A 16,415-nucleotide genomic window follows, 5' to 3' on the forward strand; every position below is an offset into this window, starting at 1 on the left:
TGATTCGAAGGCATTTGATTGGCTAACGAAGGAATCGTTTTTGCGTTTGTTTAACACTTTAGCCTTCGCCCGTTTCCTTTTTGGCTGAAGAGTGTGGGGGCTTGTTGCACTGAAAGATGTTCCTGATCTTGTGTTGTGCTCCAGTTTTGTCAATGCTTGCACACGCAGTCTAAAATTGTTGACTTCATAAGAATGGACTTCAATATATTTTTGTGTTAATACTTCGATAAACACAAAAATGTACTCTCAATTCTTAAATACACGTGACTCTTATATTTTTAAGAGTGAGTTGGGTTCAACGCTGCTTTAACATTATTCCAGTTATATCAGGGCATGTCAGCTTAATGTGGGAGAAAAGTCCAAATTGATGCAGATCTCAGATGTTTAACTACGATTACGGCTATGGTGCTGACAAACGTAGAAACAATCGGGGCCAACCAGGGTCTGAACACTCAATCATGGGGTTCTGGAGTGCACAAGAGATGCAACTCTTCACAACTAATTGCGTTGTCATAAACTGGGCCACCTGTGCCCCATGGTAGGGGACACAAGAAATGAGCTTCACACATTATACCCATGTTGGGAAATGAACATGGGTCTTTGGCGGGATGAGAATGCATTAATGACACCCCATCGGCCCTTCAGGCATGAAACTGCCACATTTACACATACCTCTTGGTGAAAGGAAAAAATCTACAAATTCTATCAATTTCATCACATTTATTGTCTGAGCATGTATGACATACAACTTGATGCCAGTCACTGACAACAACTTCTGTATATCAAACTGGGCACAAGATAAAGAAAGATTAATTTAAAAATGGCGCTAAAAGAAAGCCTTGATAGCATTTTTGTGAACTTTTGTTTGGAAATGACTGACTTTTAGGAAAATGCCGCAGTTTGAATATATAGTTTCAACCCTTGCCGAGTTTTATCTTCATTACTTGTAGCTGCCATCACGGAGGTGTCCACAGTGTCTGCATCCGTCCAGGTGCCTTCTCCAGGTTGTTAGTGGTCTTCTTTTTGGTCCCTCTTCCGTATATTTACCATACTTACTTTTAAACCAACAGCAGCTGAAAATGAACATTCTATTCATCCAATTCCCGACACATTCTTGATGTCAGAATAAAATTTGATGAAGACCAATAGATCCAAATTCAGACAAAAATCAGAAGGATTATTATCAATACTCACTGAATGAATACTGAAAATTCTTGTGTAACTGGATAAATAACTGTCATATGTTTTCCATAAAGACAGGAATGAAAGGTAAGCCAAATGCTATTTGAACCTGAGCATACGATCTAGTTACAGCCCCAGAGGTTGTGCAGCCATTGATTACTTACCATCATCAGCTGAAACAAAGTGCATGCATGTGCATCTACTAGAGGTACATTCAACCCAGATTTCAAGTGCAGCTACTGTATGCACAAGGAAACACAGGGGCAGCAATGTATGCTGTACTGTGTAATCACAAATGCTGTACTGATGCTAATATTGCAATGTTGAAAAGAAAGCAAAATAGTTCATGCTGATCAGTAATAAATTTTGGATGTGCTGAAATTAATTTGAAAACTAAATCCTTTTAGGTAATAAATGTAGATACTTAAACAGTTACAAGATAAATTTTGATACAAATTTGTTAGAAACTGCAACCTCACACTTACCAAGTAGCATTTTGGATATTTTTAACTCAAATCCTGAACATTTATGAGATGAAATTTGATAAAAGTTAGTTTGAGATGCCTTAAACCCTGCACACAACATTTGCCAGCAATAAACAATGACTCCACAAATATGCTTCCTTCTTCCAGCACAAACAATTGCTTGGAGCGTAACAAAGATATACCATTCACCCATTGCAAAATTGGCCCAGTGAACAAAAACCTTAACATTTTCCCACTCTTAGAACAAGTATTTAAACTTTACTCCAAATAACAAGCAAATGCTTTGACTACAGAGCTGTCCCACCGCCTCTCAATATAACAGAGGATGTTAAGTGCCAAATTGTTCCAGAGAGTGATAAAGTTTTTAATGTGAAGTTTAAATGCACTTGTATGCCAAACATTAAGACATTTCTTGCTGTCGTAAGTCCTGACGAAAGGATAAACTACAAAGCTGTTCCTCTAAATATCAATTTGAGAAAGAGTTGAGATATCCGAGAGACAAATTGACTGAAAAACTGCACTATTCATCCTCGAATTGAGAAATGAAAATCACTAGATATTTGTGTTGGCGACTTACAATCGGCTCTTGAGAGATCTAGATAAAGTGACAGTGGTGTTTTATGTCCGGGGGGCAATATCATAACAGGGTACACCAAAAATGTAGAAACTCTGGTTTTCAGCATGAACCAACAAGTCTGCCACCACCACCACAACCAGATGAATCCCTGAACGATCAGGGTAGCCACAATGATGTGTGATGATGTCCTGAAAGTCTTTAATAAAAAAACTCAACCCTTTGCACTGATGAAGAAAGAAACAAGTTCATTCACTATTCCTCAATTTCTTCCCATTGTTTCTAAGAACTACCTTACATGAGAAGGCAGATTTCTCAAAGTTTCCTGATGTCAACTTACAATTGGGATTAAACAATAACATGCATTAGAAAAGTTCAGAAAAGTTAAAAAAATATTCAGACAATCACTGCATCGTCTGTAACCGTTTCTCTTAAAATATTTAAGAGTTTTTCGCATTTTTTTAAAAGTAACCCGTGTACATTTACTCTTAAAGTTTACACTCAAACTTCAAATTTACCCTATCAAAATACAAATTCATAACCTTTCCTTCAAGGAAATACTCTGCCCTACCTTACCCTGACCTGCGCGATTCCTGTGTTTCAATACATCTTCCTAAACCAAGCGGTTAATGAAAAGTGTCAGGGGTACTACAGTGGTACACAGCAAGCAAAGGTTAAGGGACGCAACTCCAAACACATTGTTTTTCCGCAAAATCTTTTTCAGGAAGAGGGTGTAAAAGTACCTGCAAATTTCGAAACGAGTTTATGTTCAACACAACCAAGGTTACATGGAAAACGTTTAAGAATCAAGAGACCTAGATCTGGCTGATGCTTTGCTAAGGTCTAGATCGTCACATGTCTGGAGCATTGCCCAAAGACATACTGGGGTTAAGGAGAAATTACCTTTGTTATCTCATTGCTTATAATACCATTATTTAGGTTTAAGTAAAGAGAAATTGCTCATCTTTGCAGTAAGGACATTTTGCGGTATGGACTTCCTAGATTTCATTCAGGATTATTTCTTCTTGAGCTCATGTCATTACTAGAAGGGTAAAAGAGGCTTCATTCCAGATAAGAATTTCAAGATTATGAAGGATGTAATATGATTCTATGGGCAACAAGTACTTCCCCATGCTGCAAAAGAATTGAGATACCAAGTTGAGCCAGACAGGCGTTAGGTTTTCACTTCCCATACTTAGTTCAAACCCACAGTAAAGTACGTTGAAGAGGAGTGACAAGACACAGGAGGTTACACAAGCAGTCTGCGACAGAGGTAGAAATCTGATACTGCTGCTTCCAGCATCGTTTTACTGAATATAGAATCTGCACAAGATCGATGTTTGTTAAGTCAATACTGAACATCAGTACAAATTAAGTGATGTTTCTGAGAATGTAATACTACTTATTTGCACTTTCAAAATAGCCCTTTTAGATCTAAAAAGACCCATGACAAGTGAATCTTGTTTTATACAAGCTACATTTCAAGTCTATAAGAATCAACACTGGTTTATTTAGGTATCATTACTTACCAGTGTTCCCTTAGTTCTAAATTAACTCAATTGTGTCAGCAGCAGTATCAGGCTTTCAAGATGGCTAGGAGAGAGAAGACAGTGAGGATTACAGACAGTAAGAGTGAAAGCTCGTACCCAAGGTAGGATGTATTTCTTCTCCATCCCCCAAATCATGAGCCTAGCCGGCCCTCATTCTATCTTCACCTTTCTTCCATCTTCTAAACTCCTATTTCTCATGCCCCTCTGCCCTAATAGCACACCTCATCACCTCAAGGCTCAACCCTTCATTTTTCTTCCCCCTATCTTCAATTTTCAATATCTTCAATTTTCGCTATTCTATCTTCAGTTTTCTATTCTTCATGTTTCATTCTTCAAATACTTCATGTTTCTTTCTTCAAAACCTTCAGTAATACAAAGAAACAGAATTAAAACATGGTCTTTGACAATTGAAGCATTTCAGTTTATTTACAAATATAGAATACACTATGACTCAAAACAAATAGCATGTCATATTGTGATTACCTTAACACATAAGAAAAGTGAGCTACATTGGAATAATATAAACAGAGAAACAACAAGTTTACAGCATCAAGATCCTGTTTCAAAGTACAAACATTTTCAATGAAATTCCTCCATTATTCATGAACTATCTTGCATAAAAGCTGAATGATAAAATATTAGTTTGGATAACTTCTGCAAGATCAGGGTTCCAACAAGTTCAACAGTGGTCATTGAGGCATCAAAGCATTACAACCAGATCAGAGGTATATCTAGGACTCCTAAATTAAGTACTTGGTAGGCAGGTTGGAGAAATATTGGAATTTGCAGCATTGCATTCATAGATATAATCCAAAACTAAGCACTGAAGCCTTTTTCCAAATTTATCATGCTTATTGACCCTATCAGTGAAGCGTAAGTCCTCACAAGGCTAATACATTAGTTATAACAAAATGAACAGGCATTTGGAAGGATAATACAAAATTTGGAATTTTACCGACATGTTCCAGAATTGGGGCCAAATATCTACCTCTGAAAAAGCCTATATAAATCCCTGTTGACACTTAGTCAAATATGTGTGTATTGATAGATGACAAATTACAGACATCTTTCTAAATATGAATCCTAAAACTTGAAGCAAATCATTTCGGAAGACACTGTATGAAGACAAATATGCTGCTCAAAACGAAATGAAAGATGACCAATTATTTCATATGACAAGTTAGTCTGTCATACCAGTTTTTCTTTTGTCATATGAAACAATTTGGGCATTCTTTTATTTCTCCTTAGTAGCATATTTGCCTATTGCCTGGTTACAGTTAAAATCCTGATCATGGTTATCAAAACTTTAATGACAATAAAACAGCTGGGATTGACCTAACAATCTAACAGGTTACATGTGATTGTCTTCAAAACACAAGAAAACATTGTAATCTCACATTGTGGAATGTCACAAAGACAATCTCCACTTTTAAAACCATCATTAATTAACACTTCACAAGTGATAACGTTAGTTTGGACATGGAAATAGTCAAGATGGAATATTAAGAATGTGGACCTTACACATTGTTTGGGACATGAAAACATTAATTACAATGAGTGCAATAAAACAAAAATAAACCTGATTTCGTTATCACATCTGGCAATTCCAAAGTCATTTTTGTACTCACCACATTTAACATTAAAACATTACAGCTCAAATCATGAAGATTATTTATGTCCGAACAACGTGCAAGATTACATAAAATGAAACAATCCAATTTTTCCTGATGTGGATTGAAAAATATCCTATTTAAATTGACAGTGATACATAACAGTGTGCGAGATTAGGATTCCCTACAACAGGCTACAGCCCAGGAGCAAATCTTGAAAACCCCACTCATTCAATGATTGACTCAGCAGGATTAACTGACCACCTTTGCTAGAACTTGATGTAAGCTACAAGTTATAGTTTATATATATATATATATACACTACTCAAAAGAAGTTAAAGACCACAATTTTTCATAAATGTATATAGTAATTTTTCATGTCAGATCAACCATAGTCATTTGAAAACACTGTTTTCTTTAACTTCTTTTGAGTAGTATATATAACAATGAAAGCGTTGTCCTCTTTTGTGACAAGTCATAAAAATAACAGTCCCAGATAATATGAAAACCAATAAGAAAATTGACCAATATCCTTAAAATCTAATCGTTCACCTTTTGCGTGAAACATCTTAGGAAAACTCAATAGGTAAGTTCAAATGAATTCGACTGAGCCATGATCAGCGTAGAAGCTTCGAAAACATTTTATGAGCGAACAAACCATTCAGACCGGCATATCTGATTTTCCATAAGCACCGAAAGACCAAAACCTTATAGGTGGATATTATACACTGTTACATCACCATGGCATATCCACCCAAAGAGGAATATCCGTGTTCTGTGAGGGCTTTGTCTTGGACTATTCGAAATTTCCAGATCCAGGTAGGAAAGAAGTGAAGACAGATTTTTTTAAGAAATTGGTATGGAACTCATGGTTTGGGTTGCCAATGTTCGCTTACAGTTGACCAGATGCACCCATCAATGGAGGTGTCATGAGATCTTCACGCAGAGAGGTATGACATCAGAGCAAAAAATCTGATTTAAATGTCCTGGATCTTTCCAATCTTTCTTCTAACTGCACAAATCACTGAAGAACCTGGTTATTGGTCTATCGCTAATGTCGCACACTAATACATAGCAAAACACTAAACTGCATGTTTTGTACAAGATATACAATCCCATTCCTACAATCCCTAACAACACAATGTCTAAAAGTGTAACACGGAACATGATAAATGAAATGTTTGGGTCACATGGTACGGATGATCAGCTTTCCTTAATAGCGACCTAGAACGGGGAAGAGAGGGAAAGAAACATGTTGACAGTGCAATAATCAAAACATATCAACATAATAACTATGTGCTGAAGATACTACGCCTATATAAACATAAGGACAGATGGAAGGAAACTGATGCCACAAATCGGACACAGACAATATCTGGAATTCTTACAGTGGCTTGGAAACTTAATCTTAGTACTGACGCAATGGCAAGTATGGTGAGAAGGTAGCTGGTGAGAGAATCTTGAAAGCGTGATTTATTCATACTAGTGGTTGTATCATAAATGTCAAAATTCCATGTCTGGCAGATATATAGAGCAAATAAAAACCATATACAGGTTTTAGAAAGTTTTCATAAAAAAAGTCAATCACATTGGCTGTGCATATGAATCTTATTTGTGATATTCATCACATAAAGTCTCTTCAAAAGGATAACCACATTACATAGCTGTCTTCTGTTCTATAAATGTTCACAAACACATCAGAAGTTATACTTACGCGGAGGGGTGTAGGACCTTGATCTGGACCTGGATCGCGATCGTCGGCGACCGTAGTAAGGGGAAGGCGATCTTCTCCGATATGGAGAAGGTGATCTATAGCGACTGGAAAGGGAAAAATGTTAATAAGTTACTAAAACATAACAGTTACTGTAAATTCTCACTGACAAGAATACCAACTAGCTTGACAACATCTTTTTTCTTAAGAAAATATATAAGAAATTTGAAAAGGTAAAATTGTGACAGAAGTAACTTAAGTCTCCAGATAAAAAAAATGGAACTGTGTGAAGTCATGTGTATTCATAGAGTTGGCTAAACACCTAATCACCAGCTTGTATCACATGTTGGTAGATATATGTTACTAAGCTCATCTAATCTCACAAATGTTTCAGGAAGAAGTGGCGATTGCAATGTGGGATTCCGATGTTGGAGGAAAACCTGAAGTGATACAGATCTGAGACGTTTACCACTTTGCTGAAACCCACAAGCACAGGTATGGTGCTGACAAACCAAGAACCAGGATCCTAACACACAATGATCGGTTTCTTGCATGCCCAAGGGATACAACTCTGCACAGCGAACTGGGGCACCCAAGACCCCTTCACTGCCTGTGCCAACTGGATGCCAAATCAAGACTTACTTGTATCTGTCATCAGAGTAGTGCCTGAAAAAAATATACAGACATTTACCAATAATTAAACAGAAATTAGAAACTGTCTTGAAAAAAAAGTGAGTGAACCCCAAAAAGCAATAGGGTGCCACATATGATATACAAGATCAGAATTGTTTATGAGTGCGTAGGAATTGTTACATAGCTGCTACCAAACCATACATGCATGAGCTAAAAATTACTTGCTTCTAAGGCACAGCTGTATGTTTTAAGCTATAAATGTATCTTTATTCTGCTATGAAGTCAATTAAGTATTACTTTGTATTAATCAATTCCATTGTTTCATATGCAGCCACAAAGGTATAGCTAAAATTCCAAAATTAAACATTACAGGGGAGGTAATCTCCATTCATGATTCTTTCATTGTGTACTAACTTGCTGTATCCATAAGAACTGCCTCCATGACTGTTCTGTCCATTTCTATTTTGGAAAAAATGTGTTAGTTTTTAATAACAAAAGGAAAATGTTGGTCCGTCGTCTGAAGCAATCTGCCCAGTGTTTCTGATTAAAATACCTTGCCAACGTTATTGTTGAAATTAGCGATGAGATAAAGTTTTAAAACTTTCAAATCACAAATCCAGATCAAGTAAATGTTAATAAAGCTTTTTGATATGCTGGTGATGACAAGGAGCAAAACAAACATTCAAACCCGATTCATTGCATCAAAGCATCACTGTCAATAGCTTTGAAAAGATTCAATATATTTATTAAGGCAGAGGTTGTATTAGGCATTATGCTGTTATGTGAATGAAAATATTTTAGCTGGTGCTTATATCCCTGAAGTGAGTGAGTATGGTTTTATGCAGCTTTTAGCAATATTCCAGCAATATCACGGTGGGGGGACACCAGAAATGGGCTTCACACATTGTACCCAGGACAAGGAAACTGGGTCTTCGGCGTGACGAGCAAACGCTTTAACCACTAGGCTACCCGACCGCCCCTCATCCCTGAAGGGGACAACAAGTATCATTACTCATTATTTCCATGTGGGAAGTCCAACCTCGACCATCTATATAGCCAACACTATAACCATAATCCTACAAATCCTAACCAGAATTTTGAAAGGTTACCTTAGAGCATATCTATCCGATGCCTCTAGGAAGTATAAAGAAATATATATTCACAGCAGAGAAACAGTTTCACGATGTTCCTACACTTCTGCTGATCCGCTACCAACTTAAACATAACCAGTGTCACATCTTTAAACATCTCCACTACTTGCAAAGAACAAATACCGTACAGATCACTCACCTGTCATATCTGTCACCGCGATCGCTTCTTTCACTGCGTTCACTTCTGTCGTACCGGTCTCCTCCTCCTCCTCCCCCACCACCTCCTCCTCCACCACCACCACCACCTCCTCCTCGTTCCCTCTCTCTCTCCCCTCTGGTTGTGGGTTTGCCTAAGTAGATGCCGGGAGTTGGGGTATGGGCACGTTCGGTGATAGAATAATCCACTCGGATACGGCGTCCATCTATTTCCATTCCTGTGCATCGGTCTTTGGCCTAGAGCAGTACGAGTCAACGGTAAGGGTATGTCCCTCGGAGTTGGTGATCGAAAAAATCATTTTAGAATCATTTATCACATTTTTATCTGACAGTACTAACAGCAGATTGTTAGTGAAAACCTAGAGTCATTCTGGAAATAAATCCATACATCTTCCAATCCTTGTTATATAATCACACATGACATTGATGTGGCTTTAGTCTTGTAAAGCATATTATTTTTGAGAAAAGAACATATATATATTGATAGCATAAGCCAGCGTCCTGTACTGTGCAGAAAATCTGTAACTACTTTGTCATTCAAGAACTGTTTTAACATGTTTAAAGGTACCACCGAGTATGATGGCATGTTTACAAGTCACACAATACTACATCAACTTTCTGTTTTGCATTGTAACAAGCTTGTAGAAAATATCCTTAAATAAGCTGACTATGACTACCTCAATAGCATCGTTCACACTTTTGAAGTACACAAAGGAGAAGCCTCGAGATCTGCCACTCTGAATCAAAGGAACATCGGATTAAGACCAAAGACAACTTTCAGGCATTTCAGCAAGATTTGCAAAGAAACTTATATACCACAAACTATGAAAATGAACATGCATGTTAAACATTGTTATGCTTAAGCGAATCATATCAAATCATTCAAATTAAGATTATCAACGTCTCAATTGTAAACATCCCACAGGGCTTTGTTAGTATTTGACACCTGACAAGTTTAAGTCACATTTTGTAAGAACCTCAAATCTATCACCCGAGCGAAGGAATGGGCACATCAATATCTAAAACAGTGAGCTTGAAGCATTGTCATTGTTGAAGAGTCCCTATCCAATTTCAAAACCACCACATTATCATTTGACATGGTGGTGAATGAATGATCTCACCTGTCTGTCATAGACAACTTGAACCTCTTCAACACTCCCATATCTGTCAAACACCTCCCGCAGGTCTCGTTCCTGGGTGTGCAGACTCAGACCAAATACACCCAGACATCTTGTTGGCTCAGGGTCATCCTGCAATGGAGTGATTGAGGGGAGACAGTAATCGGCAGCTCTACATCACTGTTATTTGTGCTGGGTTACCTTTAGATTTAACCATGCAAAGACCAATTTGCAGTCGAATGTGCAGCACAAGGTTTCAAATGTTTTATTCAGAGCACCTAAATCTACAGATGCCCTCGCTCCACATTGAAAACAGTGTATTTTCTCACTTGTACTATGATTACATAAAACACAAACTTTATGATAATAAATAATTTGAGTGGGTTATCAATATGTATTCAGAAAAAGCGACAACCGTTAAACATGTTAAACATAGTGTTGCTATTTATGTTCAAGTATTTTTTACACCGTAATACTTCCCTCAAACATATGACAAGACATTTAAACCATGTACCACAGCAAACTAACATGTGGATATCCCTAAAGAAAACCAGGCAAGCTTTACAAGGTTTCGTTTTACACCGCATTGTCAATATTGACATCATACAACTCATTTTGATGTTACCACCCGACTGAAATAATGGTGGAAATTATCCAGTCTGGACCAGGAAGAACAGTGATCTATTGTTGAAATTTAAAAAAAAACTCACCCTATTCCCTTGGTGTCTTCTCCGTGATGACATGGGTGATCGGCTATGACTGCGATGACGCCTGGAATTGACAAGGATGTGTATACAAGGGGTCAACAGATCCAGCAATGTCAGTTAACTTTGAATATAACCTCGCTTATGGCCATTGATGTTATATATTATATACAAATGAAATGACCAATCAAATTACGAGAAGTAAAATAAAATTGAAAAAGTGTATGCAGATGCATCATTGTCACTGCTATTTTGAGCTCTTGCAAATTATTTAAGTCTTCCTCGTCCCAAGCGGTATACTGCAAACGTACCATTATTCTGGTAGAAGTTAGTGATTAGAAATACAGTTGTAATGCAGATAAACACTGTCACCATGGTCACTGCAACATCTTTACGACCAGTTCAGTTACAAAACATAACATTTCTAAAACATACCTTCGTCCACTTGAACGTTCTCCTCCGTGGCTGAAACACAGAATCTCAAAGTTTCAATATTGCATCAAATAGAAGTGCCATTCGGACATAAAACCTTTAATAAAAGTCATCATATCTCCAATGAAGGCAACAAGCAGATGATCATAACTTGTTTGTTTTTGTTTAACGCTGCACAGGTTGAAGATGTATTTAGCTAAATTAATTCACTTAGTATGTTGTCAACGTGATATTACAAAATTTGGATGTGTTAGATTAAGATACAATGTTATCAGCTGACCTGTCATGTACTATGGAACAGAATAACAGAAAAGAAATGTTAGGAAACAAAATGCCAGGGCCCATTTGCACAAAGTGATCTTCGCGCCAAGCTGATCGTAACCCCAATACTTTAACATAGACTTACAATAGTAGCTGCGCTAAGATCGCTTTGTGCAAGTGGGCCCAGGTGGGGAAGGCAGAGACAACGTTTGACCCAAGCTCCTTCCCAGCGCGTGACACCTTCGTTACACTCTCGGTAACATCACTGCCACCAGTGTGGGCGCGGCCATTACAAGAATCTTGAAATTTGCCCTCCAACCCCATATGTAGTAATGTTTATACTTTTGTTTATGTCTTTGGGAATGCCATCATATTTCAATTTGAAAAGCTTTACGACTGACCATCTTTTCCAGATGAATTTACTTTGTTGTTTTGATAATCAGATTGGTTCGAGATTGCAGACTAACGGAAAATCAACCAACTTCTCCCTTACATTCCTACTATATCAATAACTAGATAGTTTTAATGAAACAGAAATTTAAATTGACAAACGAAGAAAGTAATTTAGCAGCGATAAGTGTATTCGGCGTCACGACAGTCGTCACTTGTTTGTAAACATAACGGTCATTCGATTGCGAGTTCAACTCCAAGCATGGTTGTGGCCACCTATTCACAGTGTGGAGTTTTGACTGGTGGCAGCGATAGTATAGAGAGCTCCGGGAACGTACTATCACTGTGAGGAGCTTGCGTTTGACCAAGGAAAGGGAGATAACTCCCAACAGCAGCAGCAGCAAAAACCATGTGCTCTCTACTGTAGAACAGATGAGCTGTATGCATGTGTGTCCATCCACGAAACATGAGAGCTGGAATGGGTTCCCACTGTACAAGCAGGCAACCGAGTATACATGCGAAATATAATCGGTCAAGCGCCTTCCAAACCTTGCCACACTTGACGGGATTTATTGATATAAGACACTAATCGGCGATAATAACAGAGCTCCAGATAACTTTTGGCACAATTCAGTTTTAAACTCTAGGGTTTCTATTTCAATTTGGTTATTACATTTTTCATTGGGTAACCAATATTTTTTTCACTTATCTATTCATCACTCTATTGGGATTTTCCCAACATTATAAGATTTAAAAAAATGAAATAATGTTTTAGATGTATATAACTGTTCTAAATATATATGCTGGACTCGGAAAGTATATTTGCTCGTAATTGTGTTTCAGAAATTAGTTCTTTGTATGCATGCCGAAAAAGCTTCATTGGTATTTACGCGGGCTGTTTATACATATTAGTTTTTATTTAATGCATGCATTTATGCATGCAAGTTAATTGAAGGTTATTGGGTTTTAAATATTTCTTCTTTTTTGGGGGGGTGGGGGATTTTACGTAAATACGCTGCTATCTGTAGCTCTGCAATAACATTAAGAGTTTATTACGTTCTAGCTACAATGTACAGGTGCGATAAGAGCGAGGGAAGGGAGGTAGGGTAATTGTTTTGTAAGCATAATTTTGTACCGTATGCACTTTGTGGTGTTTGTTTGGCAACAAGGCCAAATGTTATCGTTGTGTATCACAATTGGCATGAAGAGAAGATTAGTCAAATTGTTACAGTCACAGAGTGTATAATTATATTATCATTGTAACTTAGTGTGCCTATGTCAAGTTGAAATTAGGTGTGTGTATGTGTGGATGAAAGTTAATATATAATGTATATAGGATACTTTGAAATGCTTGGAATTAAAATTAAGATTATAAGTTAAGGTAGGTTTATCAGGCAAATTGGCTAAAATTGCTAAATGACATTCAGGTCACACAAGAAACACACCTATCTCTATGACGTCGTCTTTGGTATGGGCTTCGTGATCTTGAGCGGGAATAACGGTGTCCTCGACTGCGGGACCTAAAATCAGACAACATACATTAAGACAGTGACGTCACTCTGCAGAGAATGGTTTAGTCAAGGAAATAGGTAAGATCATTCTAATGAAATTGACTATAAGAAACAAACAAAATGACCAATGCCCAATTTTTACAATATCTTCAGGACATTCGGATGACAATCAGTCAATGTTCAAGAAAATGAACAAATCTGAATTGTGCAATGCATATGACTGTGTTACAAACCTTGATCTCTTATGGCGTCTCCTGGGGCTTCTTGACCTTGAACGGGATGCTGACAGAGAGCGAGACCTAGACCTGGTGACAGGTGAGGGAGACCTTGACCTTGATTTTGGTGACCCTCTTACTGGAGACGCATCAGAGTCAGGTAGAGACCCTTCCTGAAATATAAAAGGAACAATTTGTCAATGTCTACACAATGTCAAAAGGCCGTGTTGAAAGGGGAATCTTGAGAAATGTAAGTCAACAGGTTCAGTACAGACAGTGTCACTAAAGGACTGTCGGAAAAGCTAGAAAACTGCTTTTCTGGCTTTATACAAGAAATATGAAAAAAATATAAATTAAATAACACAAGATGTCTGCTATTCTTGCATGGTCGACTACTCATCCATCAATAAGCCCCCGGTTTGCAGTACCATGACATGATCATCTTTACTGATGGTACCATGGGTGCTTTTCGGGCATTCAGTGCAATGGATCTTATTCATCCAGGTTACATCAAGATAAATGATCTGGAAGCCCTGACTGATAGTCATGAATGGTACGATGATGTGGCTTCCTAGACAGGATGGAACATTTTCCACTGAAAACTACTAGATCATCGTCACGTGCAGTGTATTATAGAAATCCCATCTTTGTGTATTAATGTAGTCTAAGCAAAATTGATTGGTCTTCAATTTCCTCCAGAAATCTACTACAAGTAAGGGTACCTTCTGCTCAAACCTTGCACGCTGTATGCAATTTACCACATCTTCCAACCCCCACCCCTTCATCAAAGTCTAGATTACAAGATAAATATGCCTTGTTTGAATGAACCAACCACTTTCCTACACAGAGTTCCTTGTTCATTTTAAATGAGCCTACATATTTAAATAACCATAACTTATAACTTTAAACATGAAAACTAGTTCTATTTGCATATTTATCCCCCATATGCTGTAATAGAAGACCTGCAGAGAATTAGCAATATGACCACTTTGACATGTAAAGCTATATTATCATGCACCTCACTGTCAGTTGTAATAGTATGGCTATATAAGCAGAGATATAAACTAACATTTTTAGTCCACTTATCCTTAGAACACTTGCCCGTCAGTCTTACTGGGTTCTAAAAATATTTTAAACACTGCTTGTGATACCTTAACTATTGTTTGTTTGTTGTTTAACGCCGCACTTAGCAATAGTCCAGCTTTGTAGTGGAGGTCTGTAAATTATCGAGTCTGGACCAGACAATCCCGTGATTGATATGATGAGCATCGATCCACACAATTGGGATACAATGACATGCATCAACCAAGTCAGTGGCTCTGACCACCCGATAACGCTAGTCGCCTCTTACGACAAGCACACGCCTTTTACGGCAAGCATGGGTTGCTGAAGACCTATTCTATCCCCGATCTTCACGGGTCACCTTAACTATTGGGCAGTTTAGCATGTTTAGTTAAGGTGACCTGTGAAGATACGAGGTAGAATTGGTTTTCAGCAATCCATACTTGCTGTAAAAGGTGACTATGCTTGCTGTGGACAGTTTGGCAAGGACTACAGGACTAGTGCCAATTTCCAACGCTGATAATTATGCAAAACAATATGTAAAGCGCAACAAAAGGCTTGTCTGTCTGTTCTGATTTCAGAATAATGTGTTAGTATACAAATTAGAGAAAAGTCTGGTCAAATGATGAGCCCAACTGGAGCAGTAATTTCTGTCACGGACAAGTGTCAAGTAAGCTTGTGGATTATCAGCTATTGTTTAAAAAGCCTCAGAACGGTTGATGTCCTCACTTTAAATGCACATACATATTAAGTAAATCATGTGTACTCTTATGCACTCAGAAGTATTATTCTTGACTACAAATTTGTATGTTCAGCAATCTCAAGATGTTCACACCTCACACACTAAAGGACATGAGAAAATTCAGCTTGCATGGTCTACTATTGACAAATGTGTTTAGATAAGACAAAAACAAATTAACCTGTTTTATTAGGGGGAAAATACATGCTTGAGTCGATCTATAACAATACTATCATGGCATGATCATGCTCAAAGGATAAGACCGAGGCAGCCCCCTGTTATCTGTCCTGATCGGCCATTCGATCCCCGGTCGCGTCATACTAAACGACAAAGTTTATCAATAAACACGATAAGCGTCTTACAATCGTTTCAAGCAAAGCCTACACGAACGCCATTTGCACGATGTTGTAGTGGGTTCAACGGAAGTCCCAATAATTGTATGAGAGGGGAAAGGTATCCTTGAAAAGAGACAAAGTACACTATCTGCAATTTTCAAGCAATAGTAAGTCTTCTAAGCCTATATTAACGAAACAAATAGGCTGATCGTTCCTCCATTTTTTTCAGGGATATGAAGCGACGGAATAACGACGCGATACAACCAGCAAGCATATCAATCTAAACATCGCACAACCTATCTGGAAAGCGGTAACACGCTACTGCTATCTACCTCCCAATTCATGATATAAAATCAGAAAAGACATTTTGCAAACCTCTTTGTCACTCATTTTCAGTGTAATTTGCACGACCACGCTACAAACCACGCTGTGATGCAAATGGCGCTACTGCAAATATAGTGCATTGTGGGACACAGTAGACTTCCGGCCGACGGTATAAAATGCGAACTCAACACGGAAATAATTAGTGAACTTTGACACCCAGAAGTGCGCCATTTAGAAATAATTTACTTGTATATTCATGTAATATATACCAC

General features: G+C 37.8%; 1 protein-coding gene across 3 annotated transcripts; it reads right to left on the reverse strand.

Annotated features, from left to right (window-relative positions):
* Positions 1–705: 705 nt before the first annotated feature.
* Positions 706–16,327, reverse strand: LOC124151967 (transformer-2 protein homolog alpha-like). Of its 3 annotated transcripts, none has more exons than XM_046524677.2 (12): positions 16,195–16,327; positions 13,702–13,856; positions 13,403–13,477; positions 11,310–11,339; positions 10,881–10,941; positions 10,174–10,302; positions 9,730–9,789; positions 9,036–9,289; positions 8,160–8,204; positions 7,755–7,778; positions 7,116–7,219; positions 706–4,153 (listed from the first exon to the last, which is right to left on the reverse strand). In XM_046524677.2, the coding sequence occupies exons 1-12, from the start codon at positions 16,207–16,209 to the stop codon at positions 4,110–4,112; spliced, it is 996 nt and encodes a 331-aa protein (XP_046380633.1). In that variant the 5' UTR covers positions 16,210–16,327; the 3' UTR covers positions 706–4,109. The 3 variants fall into 3 exon arrangements, with proteins under 3 accessions (XP_046380633.1, XP_046380634.1, XP_046380635.1); XM_046524678.2 differs by having other exon boundaries at positions 706–6,625; XM_046524679.2 differs by lacking the exon at positions 8,160–8,204.
* Between the last annotated feature and the right edge of the window lie 88 nt (positions 16,328–16,415).

This window comes from Haliotis rufescens, unplaced genomic scaffold (genome assembly GCF_023055435.1).
Source record: "Haliotis rufescens isolate VD_foot unplaced genomic scaffold, xgHalRufe1.0.p SCAF_91, whole genome shotgun sequence".
NCBI lineage: Eukaryota > Metazoa > Mollusca > Gastropoda > Lepetellida > Haliotidae > Haliotis > Haliotis rufescens.